Raw genomic sequence first — 18015 nt, 5'->3', positions numbered from 1 at the left:
TGGTAATGAATGGAAATAACATGTAAAGATATTTACGGTAATAAGACAAATATTTTAGCTTATAATAAAATATCAAATATAATATATATGTTAAATTATAATTTATTAGTAGATATCTTTAACCGTATGAACATCAAACTTGCGTAGGGCTATGGCAGGTTGGTTCGGATCTGGCAGCTCGGGCCCTGTTTCTGCCTTCTTTTTTGAGGCCACCGACATGGTCAAGGGCACCAGGAGGAGGAGTGGTAGCCGTCGCATGAGCCCCTGCGCCGCCATTGTGTTTTTGGTTAATTCTCTGAGCCTCTTCTGGGTTTAAATCGGCTGTCGGAGAAGCCCCCAGGTTGTTTGACATGTTTTGAATTCATCGTCATCGCAGGTTGTCTCCACACACCACGTTTAAATTATGTTCTTCATAATTTAATTTAGTTGCTAATATTTTCTGTTTAATTTGCTATAAAATCGCTATTATCTTACCAAAAAAAAAAAAGTTTTTTTTTCTTGAATTTGGTCGTAAAAATTGTATTGAAAATAATTTATTTATTTATTATTATTATTATTATTGAAGGAATCACGTTAATGATAATTATAATTGTTATTTAATATATGTGATTTATTTTATTTATTTATTTATTGTTACATGTTACTTAATATTCATGAATTTAGTCGGTTTCCATAAGATAGTGCACGAGGGTCTAGTGTCTGTTTTTGGCCCATTGTGTGTCATCGTCGATCTCACGTTATTCATCCAGATACTTATTTGTTCTTTTTAGGATCTCCTTTCTTGACTATTATGCGTTTAATAGGAAGAAGTTTCTACATTTTCGTCACGGTATTTCATTTTAGTTAGTTAGTTAGTTTTTTTTTTTTAATTATAAAAAGCATGTATATCACACTCGAAATTAATAAGAAAAGTAAAATAATTTACTCTTAATCTTCCCGCTTGAACAAATTTATTTGAAGCCTTCAGAGTTACTAATCTTCCACCTTGAACAAATTTATTTGAAACTTTCATAGCCATCAATTGTTCGCCTTGGACCAATTCTATTTGAAGCGGTCTTCATAGCTATGAATTTTCCACCTTCATTAGATTTATTCAAAGTTTTTATAACTACCGTTGAAGTCGCGTCGCGTCATCAAAGTTATGATATCAATATTGCACATTATCTTATCCACAATGAATAAGTTATGTGTACTAAAAAAAAAAAAAAAAAAAAAAAAAAAAAAAAAAAAAAAAAAAAAAAAACTTCACAACTCAATGTTTAACGAGTTAATAACCAAGCTGGGAATGGACGATATCAATTATGCACGAGAATCTAATATCTAGTTATTTAGCTAGCACGTATTATTAAACGACACATACACCTTCATTCATGTTCCAATAGGTATATTAGTAGAATATTTGATTATTCATGTTCTTTCTACTCGGAGTTATTAATAATGTCTAAAATCATTAGAAAAATAGAAAATATATGAAATTTTTTATTGACCATTATTATTACACGTCGATTTATTAACAATTTAATTACGCGTAAGAGCCGATAAATACTTATATTACAACAACATATCCCAATAATCATAAAAAACATATTGACCAATTTGATTGGTCAAATAAACTCCATCTTGCCTTGCACTCCAACCACACACTGAGTTCTCACAATGACGGTCCAAGAAATTATTATCACTCACAAAAGAATCAAACATCAACAACCCGTATTGCCATTCCAATCTGCAGATGAATTTGGTCGTCTCCATAAAATTAGCTCTAAACGTCCAGTTTTGTTGGTCGTCGGGGAACAATATATGCAACCCTAAATCATTATCTTTCGAGTAACAACGACTGTCTAATATAAACATTTTCAAGTCATTATGAATCTCGATTTGAAATTTACGAAATTGAATGACGGGTGTCCTTGGTGGTGAATATGGTCGTTTAGGGATTATGTCTTGGTTTTTATTCTTACTAAACTTGCCTTTGGCTATCGACGTGTCAAACAAGGTGATAAGCAAGAGTCCAATCAAGAACACGAGCTTATGCGACGCCATTGTTGATGGTGCTTGAAGAAAGGTGGGTGTATGTCCATTTATACACGTTTGTGTGTGAGATGAATTAATTGGTTGTTTGAGGAATTTAAGGTTTGTTAAAAACGACAAGAAAATGTCTTAATTTATTGAGTTTGTTTCGTTTTTTTGATGGTGCATGGAGCTTGAAGAGATCAACAATGGTGTGGTAATGTTCTAAGTTCTAATCAATCTATATTAGCCGTAAATCAAACACAGTCAACCTAATTGAATTTCTTCTTTTCAGGTACAAAGACGTTAAGTCTCTAAAATTAGACACAACTTCTCGTAATCGAATTATGCACGTGAACGACAATTAAGTACTAGGTTTGAAAGGGACAAATTAGGGTTCGTAAAAGAATAAACAAACAAAAACAACATTTTTTCTTTTAAAAAATAGTTTTTATCTCTTACACCAAAATGGCAACTCTATCTACACCCTCCATTTTCTTTTTCATCCAAAACTTTTTAAAAATATATATATTAAAAATAAAAATAATATTTGAGCTACTTTATTTTAAACACAAAATTATTATAATTATTATTTTTTTATTTTTTAAAACTTTTTTGCTTTTTTTTATAAAGTGCTTGTTACATATGGGGAAAAAAAGAGACAAATGAGACAAATACATAAACAAAATCATTTTTTCAAAAAAGAAAAAATAATTAAATAAAAGAAATGTCTTTTTCAAAATAAATATATAAAGGAAAAAGAAAGGGTATATAGGGCCTCAAATTTCACCTATCAACTACAAACACTTTGTTATGTAACGTTCAAAATCTATGAGACAATATTAGTCGCTAATTCTGTTCTCAAAATTGTTTTTCTAAATTGTTTAAAGTTCATTGTGTGAGATCTCGCATTAGTTGGAGAGAAGAACGAAGACGCATTTTAAAATCGTGAGACTGTCAATAATATGTAACTGGCTAAAGCGGACAATGGTGACTTGAACTGATACAAATAGTATCAAAATCAGACACTGGGCAGTGTTCCAGGATATTAGGTCCCTGAAGGGGGTGAATTATAAGATCCTACATTGGTTGTAGAGAGGAACAAATCATTCGTTAGAATGGTGTGGAAACCTCTTTTTAGTAGACGCGTTTTAAACTCGTGAAGCTGTCACAGACAATATTATGTTACATATTAAATCACCATTAAATATAATTTTATAAAATCATCCTCAACTATTTGAATGGCAGTGTAATATTTTATTTATTTTTAGAAATATTATTTCTTTATTATTATTATTATTATTATTTGGAAAATAGAAAGTTATTTATACAAAAAAAAAAAAAAATACTAATTTGAACAAAATATTAAATATTGAACAAAATAAAAATGGATTAATCCATTAGAAAATTGGGAAAGACGACCAAGTGGACGGAACGTGAAAGAGTCAGCTAAGCTGCGCTTAATTGGTCCAGTTGGCATCCGTCGCTTCTTAACAAATAGTAATTTATTATTATTATTTAATAAATTAATTCAAGCGTAATCCATTAGTCTAGATTCCGTGACATCGAACACGTAAGAGGAGTCAAGTGATTCACCAAAGAAAAGCTTTTTTAAGTATGAATAGCTTAGACATTTTGTGAATCGAGAAAGGTTTTTTGTGATAACATTTAGAGATATTAAAAGCGAGAATATTGACATGAGTAACGAGAAATCCTGTGTAAAACACAACTTTCTACATTCGGTCAAGGCTCGAGTTTGCATGCCCAAAACTGGTCAGACTTCAAAAGGGTTTGACTAGGTATTAATGACGTAGTTCATGATACAAATTATATGAAAATTTTTTGTTACTAACCACGAATCCTAAGAACGGGATTGAACAAATATGACAAAACTCAGTTAATTAAATTATTTATTGTTTTAAGAAAATTAATTTAAAAAAAAAATAAACCTTTGTATTCTCTCCCTGACTAACAGCAAAGCGCCTGCAAAGAAGACCTGTATTTTCAAAATTATAAATTTTTTAATCTCTTTATTAATCTAATTAAATTAAATTAAATTAAATTAAATTAAATCAAAAGTTAATTGTTTAGATAATCAAATAATAATCTCTCTCTCTCACACTCACTCTCTTTCTATCTGTCTTTTTCTCTCTCTAACAGTCTTCCCCCACACATACTGACACACCCTCCCAGATTTCTAGAGAGAGAAACACTGACCCAGAGAAACCAGAGCCCCCATTTCCCTCTTTCTCTCTCTAGACTTCATTTATACCCCTCTTGGAGTGAGACACACACACGCAGAGAGTTCAGTTCTCCTTAACGAACCCAATTTCTCATTTCCATTTTCTTTCTCTCTCTCTGTTGGGTTTTGCTCTGTATACTTGAGTTGAGGGAGTATTGGGTTCTGTTTCTGTGTGTATTATTGAGTTTTGTTATTATTCTTTTGTTTATCGATTTTTTGAGGTGAATGTAATGTACCTTTTGTGAGATTTGGAGCCCTAGAGTTTGTGGATCCTGGGCTGGGCTTGCATTTGAATGTGAAGAAAGAGGGGAGAGATTCGGGTAGATCAGGTTATGGCGGAGATTTCTGGCGATGGAGGTGGGTTTTTGCCGGAGGTTAGTAATGGACGAGCAGTAGATTCTCAGGCTACGCCGACACCCATTCCGGCACCGAATCCAACGTCGTTGACGGTGTCAGGATCTTTCAAAGAGGGGAAGAGCTCGTCGAGGCGCCGGACGTCGGTTAGGCCGAGTATGGACGCCGACGACTTCTTTAACTTGTTTCCCGGCTCGGATCCGGTGAAGTTGGAGCTCAATCGCCTCGAGAATGAAGTGCGAGGTACGAAATGTGGTTCGATCTGCTGTTTTTTTAGCTCGTTTTATTCAATGTTTTGTGTTCGATTCGTATTTCTGTCTTGTTCGCAGATAAGGATCGAGAGCTTGGGGAAGCTCAGGCGAAGATCAAGGCATTAAAGTTGTCTGAGCGGCTTAGAGAGAAGGCAGTTGAAGAGGTTAATGTTTGATCATTTTATTGTTTTTGGGACATCTTTATGCTGTTAATTGTGCGATTCTTGTCGATTAGCTTAAAGGAACTGAAGAAATTACTTGGAAAGTTTTTTCTTCTGTGAGATAGGATGGGATTTGACAGTGAATACAACACCCTTTATTATTGGAAACTGCCAAAATTATCTGCTGAGTTTGCAGAATCTAGGCTGGAGCATTTTTCTACAAGTTGTTGGGTTTGCTTTTTGTATTGTTGAGATCTGAACTTCTCAATTAAAATCCCCTAATTGTTCTTATTTCCATTTTGTTGGCATTCCCTCGGTAGTTAATGGTGGGTAGTTCCCATTTTTCATATGCCAGTTTCCTTGCCAATGTGGATCGTTAAGCTCCATCAAGCCTAAGTGGGAAGAACTACGCCCTTGTCCCAAATTTCTTGAACCAAGCATTCTGGAAAGACACTTTTGATTTCCTAAGCTTTCCCTTTAGGACCAGTTGAATAACGTGTGATCCTTGAGTCCTTGTATTTGGCTAAATTTGAGTGCAGCATGAAGATTTTCCGTTTACATTCATGCTCAAATCTTATTTTTCATTGTACTAATATTGGGGGATGGTGAAATTTTCATATTTCTTATGTCATGTTCATTTTCATTCTGGTTGGAGTTAGCCTCTCCTTTTGGAAAAACAATTGTGAAAATGATTTCACCGTTTATTTTCTTTCAATGTATGTCATAGGTTTAATCACATATCTATTTTTTAACTCCTGTTTGGAATTATTTTTGTAACTTTTCAGTGAGTCTTGGACTCTTAAATGGTTGCTTTGAATTCCAAGTGTTCACAGTTTTAGGTGTTAATCCATCTTCAGAGATGATAGAATTTCTAATGTTCTGAATTATAGGTGTTGTGGTCTTGTGAAACTAAGAGTTTTCCTGTAAACTGATGCGAATGTACTGCTTTACTTGTATGTATTCTCATCTCCTATCAGCATTTTAAAGTTGGCTTTGGAGTGTATGTAGGCCTCTTTGATCTTAGAACTTTTGGTAGTCAGGTTTATCTTTCCTACTTTGCTTTATACAGTAAGGCTCCACTGGCTTTCCTTTTCATGTGTTCTTTTCAAGCAACATTTATAATGTCCGAGTGGCTTATTTATTACCTTTCTATGCATAAAAGTTGGGGAAATGTAATTTATGGAAATGATTGATTTGGTGTTTAATTTATATATAGCTGACTGAAGAACTATCAAAGGCTGAGGAGAAGTTAAAATTGACGGAATCTCTTCTTGAAAGCAAGGTATTCACTGAACCTTTTTTTTTTTTTAACCTTCTTTACACCTTTTGGTTGATAACATGTAATTTATCGTGTAATATTTTGCAGAATCTTGAAATAAAGAAAATCAATGATGAGAAGAAGGCTTCAATGGCAGCTCAATTTGCTGCTGAAGCTACTCTTAGGAGGGTGCATGCTGCTCAAAAGGATGATGACATGCCTCCAATCGAAGCCATTCTTGCACCTTTGGAGGCTGAGCTCAAGCTTGCACGACAGGAGGTACTATTTATTACATATGCCACAATAAATACTAAAACACAAACTGCACGGAAAGAGAATTACTGTGACTTTATATGTGTTTTCTTGGTTGATTTCCAGATTGCTAAGCTTCAAGATGACAATAAAGCATTGGATCGCCTTACCAAATCAAAGGAAGCAGCCTTGGTTGATGCTGAGAGGACTGTTCAAAGTGCCCTGGCCAAGGCCTCTATGGTGGATGATTTACAGAATAAAAATCAGGAGTTGATGAAACAGATAGAGATTTGCCAGGTAATGTTTCTGATGCATGATGCTTAACATCTGAGCATGTAAGCCATTTCGTCCATCATCATTTTTTAAGCTTCATAATGAGGAGAAATTTATAGGTTTACTGATCTGTTTTAGGAAGAAAATAAAATCTTGGACAAGATGCACAGACAAAAAGTTGCAGAGGTTGAAAAATTAACGCAAACTGTGAGGGAGCTGGAGGAGGCTGTTCTTGCTGGTGGTGCTGCAGCAAATGCTGTGAGGGATTACCAGCGCAAAGTTCAAGAGATGAATGTAATGTGCCGAAGTATTTGAATCAGAAGTTCTTTTACTTCAAATGTACTAATTTGAATCTTCGAGTGCATTACCAAAATTGTTGAGGTTTCTCTGTGTTCTTCAGGAGGAAAGGAAAACTCTTGATAGAGAGTTGGCTCGTGCAAAGGTAACAGCCAACAGAGTGGCTGTTGTAGTAGCAAATGAATGGAAAGATGCAAATGATAAGGTTATGCCTGTAAAACAGTGGCTTGAAGAACGAAGATTTTTGCAGGTAAATTGAGTTCCACAACTCTTTTGCATCCAATATTGTGCTCTAGGCTTATCTGTTGCCTGTATGTTGTTGTGCCATTACCTCTATTTTCAGGGAGAAATGCAGCAACTTCGTGATAAACTTGCTATAATGGAACGAACTGCTAAGTCTGAAGCTCTATTGAAAGTAATCTATTCTTTTCTCGCTGTCATTGTGTACATGGTTAGCAGTTGCTAGAAACTAAAGACCTCTCTGCTACTGTTTTCCAGGAGAAGTATCAGCTGCGACTTAGAGTGCTTGAAGAGAGCTTGAGAGGGTCTTCTGGCAGTAACAATCGGAGTACTCCTGAAGGGAGAAGTATAAGCAATGGCCCCTCTCGTCGGCAATCTCTGGGTGGAGTTGACAACATTTCGAAATTAACTTCCAATGGATTTTTATCAAAAAAGACACCAGGTTCTCAGTATAGACCTTTGTCCTCAAGCAGTAGCACAGTGTTGAAACATGCTAAAGGCACGTCGAAATCATTTGATGGAGGCACGAGGTCATTGGACCGAGGAAAGGTGTCTTTAAATAGACTTCTACCCAGTTATTCATTCAATCAGTCCTGTGATGCAAGCAAGGACAGTGAAGTAAATAATGATTGGAAAAGTAATCCTGATGAAAAGGGAAACGAGTCTCCCACAATTGAGAGTGAAGACAGTGTTCCGGGTACGTTGTACGATTTACTTCAGAAGGAGGTTATAGCTTTGAGAAAAGGCGGTCATGAGAAAGATCAAATCCTTAAAGACAAGGATGACGCCATTGAGGTTGATATTCTGCACAAGCTTGTTCGCGTTTATGTAACTTTTTCAGTATATGTGAGTCTCATAGATGTCAACTTCTTTTCTGGTTTTGGTGCTCGATGCTTTTCAGATGTTAGCAAAGAAGGTAGAGACGCTGACAAAAGCAATGGAGGTTGAGGCAAAGAAGATGAGAAGGGAAGTGGCTGCCATGGAGAAGGAGGTAGCAGCTATGCGTGTGGAGAAAGTGCAGGAGAACAAGGCAAAGCGATTTGGTGGCAGCACCAAGGGCCCCGTTAGTGCAGCACAACTGCATCCTGGAAGGTATTAATTCGGATTTCTGTCATGTACAAAACTAGTAATCAATCAATGCTGTTATTATCAGAAAACTAGTGTTGTGTACGCAATGACTATTATGATTGCATATCTCTGATATGATTTTATTATTTTGGGGTGGGGGGTGGGGGGTGGGGCGGGAGAAGATGCCAATCTCTGTGATTTAAAGAGCTTATATTGATATGCTCCCTAATTTATGTAATTTCATCATATTTCTGCCACTTAATTAGTGTCAAGTTAATATGTTGGATGTAGTGGGATTAAATGTTGGGAATACGTAGCAAATATTTGATAGGAACTGCACGGGATATTTGGATTGAATTGATTAGAAAATAGGCAATTGTATTAAATTCCATGTGTTCAGTTTCTTTGTTAAGATGTCCTTTTCCTTTATGTCCTTGAAGATGTTGTGTATATGGACACATGTATTATGGTGCTCTTATCGAGTTTCAAGATCATGGACTGTAGACTGTTTCCTCTCTACCACACCACTTGAGCAAGGCATTTCGAAACACGATTACCTCGAACACGTCGATGTTTTAATCTTCTTAATCTGTGATGACTATTTGAGCAAAAGAAAGAAACAAAAGTTTAATTGTTAGAAGACTTGTGAGAATTCTTATCATTTGTTGATCTGTGTTAACCCACCTACTGCCCTGATGTTTATTTGCACTTGCGACTTCTTAAAGCCTTCCTTATTAGATTCAGACTGTTTTCTTACAATACATTAACATCTCATGAAAAGTTGACTGACATCTTTCATATTTTCCAGGAATGTTGGACGCGGTGGGTTGAATCGTAGCACTCAATAACAAGAAACTGAACCTGCATTTGTGCAACCAAGCGTTTCCACATAGTTTATGATCTTTGTTCCTTTTTACTCTATATTTAATTTTCTTCCACATGATTGATCATAGTAGTGTAGCCCGCATGCCGATGACCCTGTGTTCGTTAAATTGTTGGCAATATAGTAAGAGGAAAGACTTGGAAAGACGACGTTGCACGTTGCACAAAGAGAGGTAATTGGTAATGCATCTGACTTAGGATTGTCATCCCTGTGTTTAGAGATCAGCAAAGAAGGGGAGAAAGAAAGAGTTAAAAAGGAAGAATAGTTGACTTGTTGGCTAACCACCTTCTGTCAGGTTTGTTTTTGAGTGAGCCAATGGTTGTGTGGATTTGTATAGGTAGTCTCCCTACTGATTGGAATTTTTATTTTTGTTTCTTCTATTGTCATATTCAGTTGACATATGATGTAATCTGCAATGAGTGTGTTATTGATTCAGGTATTGTTAATATATTCTTGTTATTACACCAAACTCTTCTCTTTTATACTCCTTTTCTTCTGCAGAGTTCAGTACTTTTTATACTTTTTTCTTCACTCGTTCCATACTTTTTGACAGAATTGTCTTTTCGTCTTTAAAAATAAGTAATCTTACAGAGTCCCCTAGTCACTTGCATACTTGCACTCGTTCAATCAAAGGCCAATCATATTCTATTGCAAACTGTAGAAAAAGACAGAGTACACTAATCTTTACCAATCCATCTTGCAACCCTTCTCACAGAATGTCTTTCCTCAAGAAATTTTACAGAGTTACATGCTCAAAGAAGGGAAGAAAAAAGGTTTGCTTCATTTTGTTTGAGAGGTAGACAGGCTTTTTACCCCCAAAAGAAGAGCAACATGAAAGAGAGAGAGAGATGATAAGATAAGTCAGTCAAAACTCATAAAGTAATCCAAATCTCAATTTCTGGATTCGTCATAAAAAAAAAAAAAGAAAACAGGAACACCATTTCCAAGGTAATAAGTGTCCACCACGATGCCATAAACAAGTTTCTGACAGATCAATTGATTGTCTGTTTAAAAAAACCATAAAATAAGAACTCCCACATGGATCGTTCTTATGATCTACTTCAAACATTTTATTCTATTTGATATTTAAAAAAAAATTAAAATATTACATCCATTTTGATTGGCTCTCCCAGAAAATGTTGCAGGATTGGCAGACGAGAGTGGATAATTGATATTGGTTTAAATTATCTATGACACTGCTGATATTATTTTATTCAGGTGGAGCACATTCAAATTCATATTATTAGTTCATGAAAAGTAAAGATAAGAATAAATAAAAACACTTTATTAGGAGCTTCCTGTCATGCACATGAATTAACAGAAACCAATTTGTTTTTCTCTTCATATGTTTTATAATTTTCTCAACCATATTTAAAATAAGATCTTATTAGAGGGTTAAAATTGTTGAGATTAGACAATTTTGCTTTAAAAGTTGATAAACTTTCATGAAATTAAAAGTTTAAGGTTACAATTAATACAACTTGACAAGTTTAGGAGTCTAAATTGATTTTTTCCAAAATAAGAAACAAAAGTTATAATGACAAGAAACAGAATAGCTAAAAGCTGAGAAACAAGATCGAAGTCGAAGAATATTTAACATCACTTGTCGATTTTAATCCGTATGGCCATGATTAACAGAGTTCAAGAAAACTCCCAGAGTGGATGTTCAAATTCAATATAGAGGACCATGAATCCTTATCAGAGACAACCTACAATACAGAGATACAATTTGCATCTACACTAATAACCTGGAGGGAAGTTTAGAATCTATCACCTAAAAGAGCCCAAGCCGTAAAAATTTAACCATGTTATTTTCTGACCATTTGTATTGACTCAGTCTAATAAATCATCAATAACATTATCATTAAAAATAAAATTAAAAAAAAAAAAAAACAATTATTGAAGTGTACCTTTCTTCACATGGCGATATCATCCTCCTCGATGAGCACACAATCGAGTTAAGAATAAATTAAGGAAGTTGTGGACACCTTCAGAGAGTTCCTGAATCAAGCATATCAGCAAGATCTGAGATACTGCAACCTCTACACTTAATGACTGTATGAGTACCACATTAGATTATTATGACCAACAAAGAGCAAAGAACTGGTTTCAATAAAACAGCAACTCATAAACTCCAGTGCACCATTCCTTGTCTGAGAGTTGAAAATCCTTCCCAAATCATGAGGTTGGAGAGGGATGATGTTGCAAATTAATGCAAGGCGTATGTATTTAGCTTACGAATCCAATGCATGTCCAACAGTTTCAAGAAATGTGAAAAATTACTAAGTGTAGGGTCAACCACATAGGCTGCCACTGGATCAGCCAACTCTTCGTACACAGATTAAACCATCAGCAGGGTGAGTAATTTATACCATACAGACGTATGATCTCATCCAATTTTTTCTATCTATTCGTTCCATTTAGGCAAATTTTATACTAGAAGATAAAAGCCAAGTAGTTATTCATCTATCCTGTTAAGGATTTACTAGAAAACAATATTAAGATGAAAACCTAAATCAATTTTCACTCATTTGGATTTGTGGCTTAAAAGAATACAAAAACTTCCTACAACATACGATCTAGTATATGAAATTACTGCAATTGTGAAGAATCCTACCCGTTGATCGTTCTTATAGATTTTACACAACTATTTTCCCAAATTACAGCAGAATGTTTCATCTGCCAAGCAACCGGAGGAGAAATTTCAAAGACTTAATTGCCTCAATTGCAGAATATTTTTACACTTCTGCAAGCAAAGACAGCTACTTGTCTACTCAAATGTTTTCCAATAGGCGGCGAACAAAATTGGCATGCATAGAATGACCACCCTGCATTGAGATATGAAAATTCAACAATCTTATTTGCATCCCTGACCTTGAAGAATATGCACAGCTGTTAAAGACATTTACTTCTTCCCTCAAAGTCAGAGATTCAAAATTCCATCACCACGTTTATTGTACTAAAAGAAAACGCATGACCTCAAAAAATTCATTAACAAAGCATTTACTTGTTCCTTTTAAGCTTCCCAAGCATACACTCGCCAATCAAGACATGCCAACAAGTATAACTTCTTAAAAAAAATTGTATCCAAAAGAACACAAAGAACATGATAAAATTTAAATGTATTCAAGTGACATGAACAAATGTGAATAACAGTAATTTATTTCCAACTGAAGGAAAAGAGGAGTCGTCCAAAGCCAGCAAGATGTACTACATGGGCTCCCTATTTTCTCCCCCTAGAAGTCCTCAAAGAATCACAAGTTGCGAATAGAGTTGTGGCTCATTTAACATTGCATAGAATTCCTTCAATTTCGAGCATAGTATTCATAAAATCTGTTAGGAGTGAGAGTACAACAGGGTATCTAAATATTGTTTTTTAGTGTAGACTAATCTTCTCGAATTAAATCTTGGAGAGAGTCTCATTTTTATTCTGAAAGTAAATTCTTGCAACTTACGGACCCTATTTAAAGGCTACAAACCAGCCTTTTTTACTTAAATAACAGTAATTGTCAAAACTAGTAACTACCAATACTAAGAAATTTATGATTTACCTTGGTAAAAAGACGACCTAAATAGGAATTGGCCAACTCATCAGGCTCATTCCCTCTTTATTGGTTAACATAACTACCTTTCTTTGTATGAATCTTTGAGTAGCAAGATTAACCAAGGGAAAAAACCTTTAGAATTAACACTATGCTCCACTGCTCTTTCTTCTTGAGCAAAATGAAGATTAAAAACTTCCTAATGACAAGAAAGAAGACAAAATAATATGTTCTTTGGTTTATACTCTCTCCTATAGCTGCATCTCGACATTTTTAGCCACACAACTATGATAATCTACTCTTTCTCTAGCATCCACCAAAATCCGATCAAAACCAACTGACCGAGAATGGTCAATTTGTACAAAGGTTAGAAAGTTTCAGGACTCCAATTGACCAAAATTGACACGTCAGGGATGAGCATTGGTTTGAGCCCAAAACAATGTCAGCCGACCAATTTGCCCCCCCCTAGTCGATTACGTCAGAAATTTGGACACATTTTCTTGAACTGATATTTCCGATTTGATCCAACCTTTTATAGTGTCCATAATATTTCCCCAAATGACACATCAATTAAAACTCTCAACCCTCTATACAATCTGCTCAAATACAATCGTTTTAACAGTTCTCCCTAACAAAGAACACCACCAAATCCCTCTCAAACTTTCAGCAGAAAAATTCAAGTAGTTCAAAAAAAGCAATGCTCACATTTACATAACCTCCGTCTATATGTCCACCAGTCACAAAAACAACATTCAAATAACTAAGACAAGGATTTGCTATGGGAACTAAAGGTTCAAATGAGAAAGTCATGGCACACCCTCAAATAAAGCACTTTTTAGATTTGATGCAGCTTCTGGAAACAAAGTGAAATGGCATAGTAGCAAAATGGAAGTATGTTAATTGAGGGCATGACATTAACATATCACAACAAGGCAAGAACTTATTAGAGAAATAAAGAAACAATAGAATATATTTGATCGCCAAATTCATAAATTCCTATCATGTGATGCACCAAGAGAAACTAAATACCAGGGTTCGTCATCAATATATACAAATATATACAAAAAGGGCAAGGGACAAAGAAAGACATAATAGAGCAAGGAGACTGATAATATACCTTTCCCTTATACAAACACACACATATTTGTAAGAAACAGAGATGTGTATGGATCAAGAGAAACCAAAAAGAATCTGACGACAAGGGAGGGTTGAGATTACCCCCTCCAGAAGAGCTAATCAAGAAGAGTCTTTCAACTGTTAATAATCATCAAAAGATACCTGGCTCTTATAATGCAGGAAACAACATGCTTGAGGAATAAATAAAAGGTATCCACGTAATAAAAAGACAAAGCAAGTTCAGATTGTGCTCCTAAGAATTCTTATCATCTGATTGGTAGTGTAATCCTATATGTAATAACCACATACTAGAGAGGTAAATCACAAAGAACTTACCTTGTAAACCACCATGTGTGCCACCGGAAGCCCTTGACTGCCTAACCGTGCAAAAAGTGAGATATCACCAATGAAATCTAAAACCTTGTGGCGACAAGGTTCATCATGGAAACGCAATGGGGGATTGATCCAACCTTTACTGACACTGGAGTAGATAGGAAAAGGGGAACCAGGTTGACTAAAATATATTTTGTACTGTACATATCATATCAGAAAGAAGCCACTAAAATCAACCAGGAACTTGAAGATCGAAGATTTATGAATAAAGCAACAAACCTGCACACTAAAGCATTTTCTATTGAGCCTCCTCTTATGAGCCCCATATTACGCATTTGCTCTACCTGTAAGGAAGTCAATTACACTGTTATTTATGCAAATGTTATATGCAGTAAGTATGTAATATGTATTGTTGAGAAATACTGAATAAGACCCAGAAAGTCTTCAAGGCTATGTAGCTTTCTCCAGTGCATCTCAAAAAGTTGTAAATATTGTTTCAATATTTAATAGCGATTCAAAATGCAAGAATATATAAATGGAAGAGATTGTAGATCCCCATAGACTCAAACTGGATGATACGTCGGCTGATCATAATTCAAATGGATTGAGAACTATTGACAATGGAGGTAATGATGGTGGAAATGTGGGCTTTCTCCACCATTAAGATTACAGACCTCCTCTTCTCTTTTGCTCACATTCTTCTTCTTCATTAAACATGCATAAATTCTGATACCCTGCCCCCCCCCCCCCCCCCCCCCCCCCCCCCCCCCCCCCCCCCCCCCCCCCCCCCCCCCCCCCCCCCCCCCCCCCCCCCCCCCCCCCCCCCCCCCCCCCCCCAATGAAAAATATATATAACTTAAGTAGATGGGTCAACATGTCTGTTACAGAACCCAACAATCATTTCGGTAAGAACCACTTCTTTTATGATGAAATATCAACAGATTCACAAAACAAAAGTATTAGCTAGCAAACTTAAACAAACCTCCTCGTAAATGCAAAAGGTTCTTGATGGAGCTATTTGCTCGGCATAGAATGTATTGTCCAAAGGAGCAGTAGAAAACCATTGGCAGCCAATGCTAGGCACCTTGCACGTAAGAAAGGTTCACAGATCATTCAATACCACTTGACAGTAAGATTCAACCGATAGTATTAAATCAATTGCCATAGCCTAGTTCCACCTATTATTTTAATATATCAACAGTAAACTTTCATCCATTCGATAACATTTTGCAAAAAGAATTAATAACAAGCCCAATCTTTGACTTACTTTAACATATTTCCAATTCTAAGTAATATAAGAATATGGACTAATTAAGAGGAGTTTAGATGAAGACAGGCAAAGGCTATTTCAAAAATTGGCAGTACAACTTCCATGTCAAAATAGTACTAATTTCTAAATTTTATCATTTTTAAAGGATCTTTCTTAATATCAATTAGGCTCTTGGTGGCAATGTCAAAGAATCAAACATATTACAGAAAGAAGTTTTTCAGAGAACTACTCTTGTAATATGAAGCTAACACAGAAATCCACAAATAAATAAATAAAGAGGCGCAACATTTTCAATTCACACAGCATGCAGTAAATAACCATTTATAAAAAGATATTTGTACCTGAGGAAAGTCAATTCCATAAGTAATACGAACTTTTGAGGCTGGAAAAGCAACAAGATAACAGTCATTCCTCCACGCATAGACAGGTTGATTTACATATGGTGCCATTTTTTCACAGCAGTTGCCACGCTGGTCTATAGCCAACTTAAGACCAACCTCCTCTATTGCATCCACCCATTTACACGCAGATCCATCAAAAATTGGAACCTGAATATATATTATCAGAAACATTCTTCAGCTAAGGGTACGACACAATATTGATACTAAAGCTAAAAAAATCATAATCACTCAAATTTATTACACATAGAGACTAACTTTTCACATAGAAATTACAAATTTGATATTTAAATATTTGTGGCAACTTTTGGATAAGAGACCGAGTATTAAACTATCAATGAAAACGGGAATGAACAAGAAAGAACCAAAACCAATGGTGCGTCAGAGTACCTAGAGCACATACTTCGTAGTTGACAGTTTGCTACTGTAATTTGGGACCTCTTGTGTCCTTTTTTTTTTTTTTTTCTTTTTTTTTACTTTTGGCGTTCACTTGCCTCAAAACCAAAGATGTTGCTTTGCAATGGAGGAGGTGCTTTTCCACCCTCCATTTTGACTTTTACATTATTGGCCACCTTACAGGGTTTTAACTAGAGAGAAACAGGAGAATTTTCAATGATGCTGAGACGTCCTAAAAAAAGGTTTGCTCGCCCCTTCTTTAATATTCACTTTTCTTGGTGAATGCTGCATTCTTTCAACGTTTATAACGTACGTGTGTGTGTGTGTGTGTATATAACCAAATGACAGTAGGCTGACAAATTATCACGGTTCCATTCATCCGGAGAAGTTGATATAACACAAACTAGATTTTCGCGAATAATGAAAAAATGAATTCACAATGACGGTCACAAGTACCTCGACTTCACTGTCTTTAGCGTCTTCATTCGCAATCTCAATCCTACAATTGTCAACCCCCATGGCCTCCAGGGCAGAAAGCAAATGCTCAACAGTTCGAATTTTAAACCCATCCTTAGAGAGCGTCGTACAAAGAGACGACTCTTCCGCATAATCGATCGAGGCAGGAATGAATTTGGACTTGAAATCAAAATACCTCCCTCTGCCTGCAAATTCCGGACATAACTTCACTTTCGAAACCTTCCCTGAATGCAGAGATATCCCACTCAGCTCCAGACATCCCGCCAAGGTTTGCTGGAACTTACCCGTCTTCGCAACAAAAAAGACCAAGAAAGATCGAACAAGTAAGTACGAAAACTACATATAAACCACCTTCCATTCAATTGTTTTCAGCAGTTTTTTTGTTCTCGGAAAAGCACTATTTCTATGGCGATCGACAGAGAGAGGGAGAGATAAAGTACCGGCGACCAAGATATTGACCTTGAGGATTTGAGGGCGTTGAGGGCAGTAGGAGTGAGCATTGGCCGGTGGCGACGGTAACGGCCACACAGGGAAGCGAAATAGGAAGAACGGCTGAGAAAGGCGTTGTCGTCGGAGTGCATTTCTTAATTACCACCACCCATATATGTATATATACAATTTACCGCTTAAAAAAAAATTACTCGTCAAATTTATTTATTATTATTATTTTAATTTCTTTTACATTTTTCAAACTTAAAACAAGGTAAATAAATCTTAATATATAAAAATTGAAAGTTAAGGATGATGTATCTATTGTTTGACTCGACAAAATCGTGAGTGTCAATTCGAACGTGTTTTGATGGATAAAATACATGTTCTAAACAAAAAGCACACATATTCGATCTATAAAGTAAGTCGTTGGTTAATTTAATGGACGTGACACGAGCTTGTATCAGAATGTTTCCCTCTATGATTGTATCTGTTTAACCTCAAAATTTTGATGATCATATTTATTTGATGTTTAATACTCGTTTCAACAAGTTTGTGACGTTCAAATTATTATTTAAACGTTTTTATAATATGTATAAACTAGACCAATGAACGATTATGAGTAGCAACCATAGAGTACGACATGCTATAAATATAGATATTATAAATGTATAAATATCTAGTATAAGAATAAATATATCTTTAGTAATCTACTTAATAGGCATATAAAAATTAACCAACATATTTAAAAAACTGAAATTAATT

At 35.4% G+C, this 18015-nt stretch overlaps 2 protein-coding genes across 7 annotated transcripts; one reads left to right on the top strand and one right to left on the bottom strand.

The window, feature by feature from the left end:
- The first annotated feature begins 4149 nt into the window (after nucleotides 1–4149).
- LOC111483438 (microtubule-associated protein 70-1-like) lies at nucleotides 4150–9758 on the top strand. 2 transcript variants are annotated; one of them, XM_023129672.1, is made up of 11 exons: nucleotides 4151–4849; nucleotides 4936–5021; nucleotides 6235–6300; nucleotides 6385–6555; nucleotides 6655–6825; nucleotides 6940–7095; nucleotides 7202–7348; nucleotides 7442–7513; nucleotides 7597–8133; nucleotides 8240–8430; nucleotides 9215–9758. In XM_023129672.1, exons 1-11 carry the CDS (start codon nucleotides 4585–4587, stop codon nucleotides 9252–9254), a joined length of 1902 nt encoding a protein of 633 aa, XP_022985440.1. In that variant the 5' UTR covers nucleotides 4151–4584; the 3' UTR covers nucleotides 9255–9758. The 2 variants fall into 2 exon arrangements, with proteins under 2 accessions (XP_022985433.1, XP_022985440.1); XM_023129665.1 differs by having other exon boundaries at nucleotides 4150–4849; nucleotides 6235–6555.
- Nucleotides 9759–10867: 1109 nt separating this feature from the next.
- Nucleotides 10868–17392, bottom strand: LOC111487321 (probable UDP-3-O-acyl-N-acetylglucosamine deacetylase 2, mitochondrial). 5 transcript variants are annotated; one of them, XR_002719011.1, is made up of 8 exons: nucleotides 17262–17392; nucleotides 16801–17109; nucleotides 15892–16098; nucleotides 15263–15364; nucleotides 14560–14624; nucleotides 14284–14428; nucleotides 11200–12117; nucleotides 10868–10998 (listed from the first exon to the last, which is right to left on the bottom strand). XR_002719011.1 is itself a non-coding variant. In XM_023134704.1 (7 exons), exons 1-7 carry the CDS (start codon nucleotides 17319–17321, stop codon nucleotides 12064–12066), a joined length of 942 nt encoding a protein of 313 aa, XP_022990472.1. In that variant the 5' UTR covers nucleotides 17322–17392; the 3' UTR covers nucleotides 10868–12063. The 5 variants fall into 5 exon arrangements, 1 of the variants encoding a protein (XP_022990472.1); XR_002719012.1 differs by having other exon boundaries at nucleotides 10868–11290; nucleotides 11907–12117; XR_002719010.1 differs by having other exon boundaries at nucleotides 10868–11290; nucleotides 12010–12117.
- Between the last annotated feature and the right edge of the window lie 623 nt (nucleotides 17393–18015).

Source organism: Cucurbita maxima, unplaced genomic scaffold, assembly GCF_002738345.1.
Source record: "Cucurbita maxima cultivar Rimu unplaced genomic scaffold, Cmax_1.0 Cma_Scf00001, whole genome shotgun sequence".
In the NCBI taxonomy this organism is placed as follows: domain Eukaryota; kingdom Viridiplantae; phylum Streptophyta; class Magnoliopsida; order Cucurbitales; family Cucurbitaceae; genus Cucurbita; species Cucurbita maxima.
The sequence above is the reverse complement of the archived record's forward strand: the minus strand, read 5'-3'. Positions and strand labels throughout refer to the sequence as shown.

Excerpts from the sequence above, each read along its gene's own strand:
- LOC111483438 (XM_023129665.1), top strand. The coding sequence starts at position 4,585 with ATGGCGGAGATTTCTGGCGATGGAGGTGGGTTTTTGCCGGAGGTTAGT. Across the intron at positions 5,022-6,234 it reads GAGAGAAGGCAGTTGAAGAG|CTGACTGAAGAACTATCAAA; the intron begins GTTAATGTTTGA and ends ATTTATATATAG. Across the intron at positions 7,096-7,201 it reads GCAAAGTTCAAGAGATGAAT|GAGGAAAGGAAAACTCTTGA; the intron begins GTAATGTGCCGA and ends TGTGTTCTTCAG.
- LOC111487321 (XM_023134704.1), bottom strand. The coding sequence starts at position 17,321 with ATGCTCACTCCTACTGCCCTCAACGCCCTCAAATCCTCAAGGTCAATA. Across the intron at positions 16,099-16,800 it reads CTAAAGACAGTGAAGTCGAG|GTTCCAATTTTTGATGGATC; the intron begins GTACTTGTGACC and ends ATATATATTCAG. Across the intron at positions 12,118-14,283 it reads CACACATGGTGGTTTACAAG|GGTGGTCATTCTATGCATGC; the intron begins GTAAGTTCTTTG and ends ATCTCAATGCAG.